The sequence below is a fragment of the Anarrhichthys ocellatus genome, unplaced genomic scaffold, assembly GCF_004355925.1.
Source record: "Anarrhichthys ocellatus isolate YVR2014 unplaced genomic scaffold, GSC_Weel_1.0 scaffold17, whole genome shotgun sequence".
Classification (NCBI taxonomy): Eukaryota; Metazoa; Chordata; class Actinopteri; order Perciformes; family Anarhichadidae; genus Anarrhichthys; species Anarrhichthys ocellatus.
This window is the reverse complement of record NW_022280047.1, coordinates 4,035,356-4,042,872: the sequence shown is the minus strand read 5'-3', so window position 1 is coordinate 4,042,872 and position 7,517 is coordinate 4,035,356. Positions and strand designations below refer to the sequence as shown.

The following is a 7,517-nucleotide window of genomic DNA, read 5'->3' as shown; positions in this document are numbered from 1 at the left end:
GTGTGTGTGTGTGTGTGTGTGTGTGTGTGTGTGTGTGTGTGTGTGTGGAGAAAGTCGCGGGCATGTTTATGATCATGCAGGTGTGTGTGTGTTTCCCTGCCTCCCGCGTGTATTGACTGCGCGATGTAGGTAAAGTGTGGCAGGATCAATGTTACTCATTAGTGAGATGCAGACAGTAAAGGAGACTGTGTGCTGCTAATCAACACATATAGACCTGTTATTTACCTCTGAGAGAGCGATACAGATACAGAGACGAAGGGGTTCGCAGAGAGACGAAGAAAGGTGCATATCTCTTGTTATCGATACTGTACTTGCCGCTTATCTTAATAAAAGAGGGAAAGACTGAAGGGCAAACAACGCCTGGAGAAAGAAGCCAGGGAAAACAGGAGAGGAAAACACGAAAAAGTGTGTCAATGTAAAGAAGGAAAAGAGGGAAGGAAAGGCAGTCCGACATAGAGGCGTGCACGGAGAAAGTTCGGGGGAAGTAGTTTGTTAGTTTGTTCGTTAGAATGAGAGACGAGGATGAAAAGAAGCGAGACGGAAAGAGGAGAGGAAGTAGAGATGGAAACCTCTGGGAATGGAGGACAGAAATAAAATGAGCAACCCAGAGAATGAGAGAGATCTTCATCTCAAAAGTGCTGTGACAAAGAGTTTTTTAAATTTTTTTTAAATTGACATCCTATTGATTTGTTGCCCTTACATCAATAATCCTGTAAAACTAAAACGGGTCATTTGGATTAAAGTATCTGAGAGAATTACTCCTATTCCATCGTCTTCAGGTGCATACGCTTATTCACTTATCCTTTATTTTACTGTTCACTTTTTCATTCTAGGAAACAACATCACAGTAGTTTTGAGGTATTACAGTAAGAAACAGGCATACTCTGCCTTATTCCTAATGTGGTATCAAAAAATAAATGTTGCTGAATTGTTAAAACAACAGCTCAGCGTGTTTCACTGAAACGTTTGAAGGGACGTCGCGATATCACTTTCTATGACGAGTAGAGGATCATTTGTTTAGTGGTCGCTCTGGGCTGCTTTCATAAAAAAAGCTTGAATGCAGCGCAAAATAACTGAGGATAGTATCAATGGAGGAAGCCAGACCACATGAGAGTGTGCCGCATTAAGGATATTGATGTTAAATTAGAATTGCAGCCTGCTTTTTGTTTTTTTTTGAGAGTCGTGACAAATTGACTGAGAGGCTTTGCTGTTGGTTTCTTAAATTGTTCCCATCTACGTTGCCATAGTTGAGAGCTGTTTACTAAAGGCTGAAAAACACAAATATGATTTGTAAACACGGATTGGGTATTACACGTAATTGAACTTTGTTCGATTACAAAGTTTTCGAAGCAACTGCAACTAATGACTATTTTTTATTCTAGATTAAACTGACGATTATTTTACTAATAATCACATAAAATGTCAGAGAATAGTGAATTCACAATTTCCTGTATTCACGTTGCTTGCGTTGTCTGACTAGCAGTCAGGAACCTAAAGCTCTTCAGTTTACCACCAAAATCAGCAAATCCTCACTTTTGAGAAGCTGGAATCCAATGAGAGAATGTTTGTCTTTTTGTCTTGTAAAAAACGACATAAACGATGAATCGATTATCGAATGAGTCGCCAATTCAATTTCTGTTGATCGACTGATCGATTAATTGTTTCGGTTCTACTTTGTGCATCACTTTGTCATCAACAGTGGCAGTGTATTTGCATGTGCTGTTGTATTAATAAGCGTCTGAGGACACAAATACAAGTTCTCACGGGTGGAGAAAAAGGAGTTAAATTGTCTGAAGTTAGGATAACTTCTTCTTCACCCATTAAGGGTTCAGGGTTGGTCTTTTTCTTAAAGTAAGAATGAGCTTAAATTGTACAAGGTTGAAGTTGGACTTAATTATACGCTACCCTTTAAGTGTGGTGAATTTTAACATGACTTGCATCTGTATAATATACAGCATGAGCCTATTATATTGATACATCATTCTGTACCAGGAATACAGTGGCGTAATAGACATATAACACTTCTTTATGTTTCTGTATGTGTGTTTGTGTAGGGGCCCCGGACCCCACAGCAGGAGCCAGCGTGGACGATGAGAACTGCTGGCATCTGGATGAGGAGCAGGTCCAGGAGCAAGTCAAGCTCTTCCTGTCGCAGGGAGGATACCACGGCTCGGGCAAGCAGCTCAACCTGCTCTTCAGCAAGGTTCGGAGGCCGGTAGCATTCATTCACCCGCATACCTAACATAACGACACACATGCATCACATACCGGCCCCCCTGACTGCCCTAGGACACGCCGCTCACCTCCCTCCCTTCAGGTGTTCCCATCTCTCTACTGAAACACGCAGACGATCCTCTCCCCCTCTGCATCCTGCTGATAAATACGGCCTCCCTCTCTTTAGTGCACTTCTCTTCTATTCCCTTATGAAATGAGGCCTTCTCTGTTCAAAGTAGTCCCAGACAAAACAACTTGCATGTATTGGCACATACATTAAAAAAAGGCCGGCCGCCTCTTAGCTAGAGCTAATGGCAGAACGGGAGTGTAGCATAAAGAGAGTGAAAGAGGAAAAGCTATCTCTTTGTACTACTCTGTAGCCGCGATTAAACGATTCCATCAGAGATGTCTGTGTTGCCTGCGTATTGCAGTGGCAGAGTGAGGCCAGCATTAATGTTTCGCGCTATGTAAAGACTGCAAAGCCAAGGCCATTATCATCCACCCTGCCCGGCTTTTAGGATGTCTCTCGGCTTCGTGCTCTTTGATGCCCTTTTTCAGCTCACACACCCACTGACGGACACATACGCGCACACCCACGTCGAGAGTCACGCACACATTGGCTCGCGCCCCGAGCTGCCCTCAAAACGCTAAACAACACACACCTACTGCATATGGGCTCCTGGGTTTGTTTTCCTGCTGTGTTTTTGTTAAATAAATGCTGCCAATCCTCGCAACACGAAACGCACATAACTTCTACCAGGAAGTACTTCTACCCCGAACTTAAAAAAGAGTAGCAGAGCAGTTTAAACAAAGTTTTCCTGGATTTTATATCCCCAGCGCACCCAAGAGTGGCTGTGTTATTCCTGCTGCTGGAAGATGCTGACCACCGTAGTTTACAATAAACAAGTCCCTGTTGCGATTAGGAGAGCTCAGAAAAAATCTCCCAGTTAAAGAAAGTAAGCTGCTGGTTATGCACCTGAGAGGAAGAAAGCACAGTCTTCTTAGAAATCTGATTTTCACACAGACTTTTATATTCTTTGTCTTTTATTGTTGTTGTTTTTAATATCAACAGTAAATGCTGAATCATTTCTGGATTTGTGTTTCAAAAGAATAATAAATACTGAAAATATTTTGCCTGAAAGTACAATGTAGCTTGTGTACCACTTACAGGCAAACTTGATTCGACCATGGAAGTTAAATGTCAGACTCTGTAAATAGACTCTGTCTCTGACTCTGTCCCTTTTTAAAGCTTTTTAAAGGAATTTGAAATCAATAACTATCAATATCTAAAAAGCTACACGTGTTAATGAGGGCGTACAAAAGCTTAAAAGCACTGCATGAATTTGTGTGGCACTGACTTGATGTCGTCTTCCTCGTGGACATTTTCCTGAGTGCGTTCGCTTGTGTAACTGTTATTTATTTTGTGTGTCGTCCGACGCAGTTCTGTATGTCCCCAAGTTGTGTGAGCGCTCTTTTATGTTTGTGTCACTGCTGTGTGTTCATAGCTCTTTGTTTGTGCAAACTACGTGTGTGTGTGTGTGTGTGTGTGTGTTGGCGGGTGTGTACGTAACCGTCCTCCCTGTCGTCTCCTCCTCCAGGTGAGGGAGATGCTGAAGATGCGTGACTCCAACGGAGCGAGGATGTTAACACTGATCACAGAACAGTTCATGGCCGACCCTCGGCTGGCGCTGTGGAGACAGCAGGGCACCACCATGACCGACAAGTACAGACAGCTCTGGGACGAGCTAGGTGAGGAGGGGGGAGGGGGACACACACACACACACACACACACACACTATGGCTGTCCTACAAATGTGCACACAGACACCTCTTCCCCAGTATGCACAGGCACGGACAGATTTAGCAAGGTTGGCGATCGAACCCAGACGTTGGGACAAAGGCACACACACACACATGCACACTCTCATATTTTTTGTTCTCCCCCCTGTTTGTTTATTTGTCCTTTGTGTCCAAGACAGCCCACATAGCCACAACCACACCCACACAAACACCCTGACAGCCCAGTCTCTCCCGCTCCCTGTGAAAGCAGCTTTTGGCAGCTCAGCGAGAGTGTCTTGGTGAATTACAAGCCGTTTAATGCAGCACATCGTGCCTCATCACAACCCCGAATATCATGACCTCCGTAATGTTTTGAAACACTTCATATTACGTATTTAGTTGATGTGACAGAATGCTGCTCGCCACGCCGTCGCTTGCCTTGACATAGAGTGCAGCTCTTCTGACAGATGTGCTGCACCTACAGCAAAACACTTCCTCGCGAAAAAAAAACCCCAACAAGCCCGTCACCAGGACGGCAGTTGTGTTTGTCTCCCGTCTTTGTTGTTTCCCTCTAATGTCTTAGTTGATGTTGCTGTTGCTGCTTCTGCTGTTGATGATGATGTTCCTTTTCCTCCCTTTGGTCTTGTTCTGCACTTTGTGAGGACAGCACAGTGATCTCATCTGTTTCAATCCCACGTATTTTTGGAAGTGTGTGTGTGTGTGTGTGTGTGTGTGTGTGTGTGTGTGTGTACAGTCTCTTTGAAGTCCACACTTCAAAACCCTTCTTCCCAAGTCCTTATCACTCCCCCTGATGTGTGGTGAATGCTGCCTCTCGGCACCGCTCTCTCTCTCTGTCTCTCTCTCCCTCTCCCCCTCTTTTGTCTTTCTCCTCTTTGAGCAGCTACTGCTCTCCACCAGACACAAAGCCGGGCCTCATTTACTTGTCCTCACCCATGTCTCCTCGTCCAAATCATCTCCGCTCCCATTTCATTTTCCACTTTCCTTTTTTGTCTGCTCTCCCTCTGTTCTTTTGTATTCTTTTTCTCTCTTCATGTTATGTCTCCGTCCTTGTCTTCGTCCTTCCCCCCCAAAACTCTCACTGCCTCTGCACACTTGCAAACACCCAACACACACACCCACCCACACCCACCCGCACACACACACACTGTAGAGTGTACATATCTCCAGCAGTCTTGAGAGTAAAATCCCTGAATGTGCTTGCATCCCCAGAGACATAGCCACTTTTCATATTCTGTTTGTTCCAATTTACTCCAAAATGATGTGTGTGCAGTCGGCGCCGCCTCGGGACTAGTTAAGTTCTCTGTTTTCACAGACTTTTTGTATTCCAGTGCAAGATGGCGGCGGCGTACAAAATGCGCACTGAAAGAAAAAGAAACAATGTTACGAATGCTGCACATCTTTGAAAAACGGCCTCCAGCGTTCTGCTGCATGATAACTGTACTTAGGATTTCTTTTTTTTTAAACCTCAAAATACACACCTGTCTGCATTGTAATACTTATTGCTGACGTCACTGTCGCACACCGAGAAGTAGGGCAGCTGACTCAAGTGTGTGTGTTTACGTTTGTGTGGGTGTCCAGGTGCCCTGTGGATGTGCATCGTACTGAACCCCCACTGCAAAGCGGAGCAGAAGTCCTCGTGGCTGCGCCAGCTGCGCAGATGGAACAGCGTGGACGTCTGCCCCTGGGAGGACGGTAACCACGGCAACGAGCTGCCCAACCTCACCCACTCACTGCCTCAGGGTGCCCATGGCAACCAAGGTCAGAGATTGACAAGTTTTGTACGTCTGTCAACAACATATTTACTTTGTAACCTGTCTCAGGGGGGGAGAGGTGCTACGTTGCATGTAGACATGTAGACATCAGAAGTGGAACATCACCGTTGGTCCCAAACGTCACGCTTTGGGATGAACGTATTGTTTTTTTCTCTTGCTTCACTAAACCTGATCAACTTGTTGGAGGTGATGTTTTTTATCATTCAGCCCGTTCACTGTCAAAGCTTTCGGGCAGTTGAGCAGAAAACAGCCTCTCTCAATTCTAAACGCCCCAGCAGTTTAACTAGAGTGTAGAAGCCGATGCAGGCTGCCAATCTTGTCGCTGATGGTTATGTTTGTTTATAGTAATTATGCTAAGTGGCATATTATCAATAGATGTTAAAATGCTCGGACATTTGAGAATAAAAAGCGACCAAATGACCATGCATGTGGGCCATACCTGCCTTTTTCTCACCACGCGGAGGTGGTCTGATTGAATCTTCTCACACCTCCTCACTTCTTCTTCTTCTCCTTCTTCCGCTGCAGAGATGCGCCCCCACAGGACTGTGTTCACACGGGCCATTGAGGCCTGTGACCTGCACTGGCAGGACCGACACCTCCAGCACATTATCGCCAGTGACCTCTATGCCAACTACTGTTATCATGACAACCAGGATGGCTCCCTCTTCGACACGCGCGGCTGGCCCTTGTGGCACGGTGAGTCCACGCACATGTAGGTGTACGTGAGCACACCTGTCGGATATTTATACACGCAGTAAGCTGGACCGAGAATGTACGGAGGCCAGTGGGATAATATTTGAGTTAAAATCAGTCTTTCTCTCAGAACACGTCCCAACGGCCTGTGCCAGGGTGGACGCCCTGCGCTCGCACGGGTACCCGAGGGAGGCCCTCCGACTGGCCATCGCAGTAGTGAACACGTTACGGCGGCAACAGCAGAGGCAGCTGGAGCACTTCCGCCGACACAAGAAAGGTGAAGCTAGTTTTTTTGTTGTTGTTGTCAGAATTAAAATTAGCAAGCAAACCATTCTCACTTATTGTACATACAAACACCACTGTCCTTCCTCCGTCCCATACATTACATAAATAAATAAAAGCATGGACAGAAGAGAGAAGGAGACATTTCTCCAAAAATCCACCAAAAGCTTGTTTTCAAGTCATCCATTTTTGGAAGACAGAGTAATTAATTGCCAGAAGCAAAGAGGAAGAAGTGTTGTGTTGTCGTTGAAATAACCTCTGTCCTTTCCTTTTCCTTTCATTTATTTTTTTATTCCTTATCATTTCACTCGATATAGGTCTGGATATATTATCGTGTTTTTTTCCGATTGTTGTGTGTGGTGAAGGACATCGATATGTGTCTTAACTGTGCCTTCATCTCCTCTGTCTTGTCTCAGAGTTGCTCCATAAAGGCCATACCTCCATAACCAACATGGAGGGCTGGGTGGGACACCCCCTGGATCCCATCGGCACCCTGTTCAGCACCCTGACAGAGTCGGGACGAGGGGGAGATGAGGGCTCCAACACCTGCTTAGACCTCTCAGGTGCTGATGGCTCTGGTTTTATGGCAGCACATGAAACGATACGTTCTGAGCCAACTCAAAGCCAAAAAAGATCCTGCTGTATGTTTTGTCTGGGCTTCCTTATTACCACATACTTGTACTATATGATTTGTATATGATCTATATGACATGTGCTGTATAATAACATACAAGGGCAACCTAACCACCACACAGA

General features: G+C 45.3%; 1 protein-coding gene across 3 annotated transcripts in view; it reads left to right on the top strand.

Moving 5' to 3' along the window:
* The window catches only part of LOC116388368 (zinc finger SWIM domain-containing protein 6), a 46,374-nt gene that overhangs the window by 26,476 nt on the left and 12,381 nt on the right, over positions 1–7,517 (top strand). Inside the window, exons 3-8 of one of the 3 annotated variants that reach the window (XM_031856144.1) lie at positions 2,055–2,203; positions 3,813–3,963; positions 5,593–5,772; positions 6,312–6,482; positions 6,598–6,756; positions 7,178–7,324. In XM_031856144.1, coding sequence (XP_031712004.1) covers positions 2,055–2,203; positions 3,813–3,963; positions 5,593–5,772; positions 6,312–6,482; positions 6,598–6,756; positions 7,178–7,324 — 957 coding nt within the window. Of the gene's footprint in view, positions 1–2,054; positions 2,204–3,812; positions 3,964–5,592; positions 5,773–6,311; positions 6,483–6,597; positions 6,757–7,177; positions 7,367–7,517 lie in introns of all 3 variants that reach the window. The other 2 variants (XM_031856145.1, XM_031856143.1) reach the window with 2 other exon arrangements.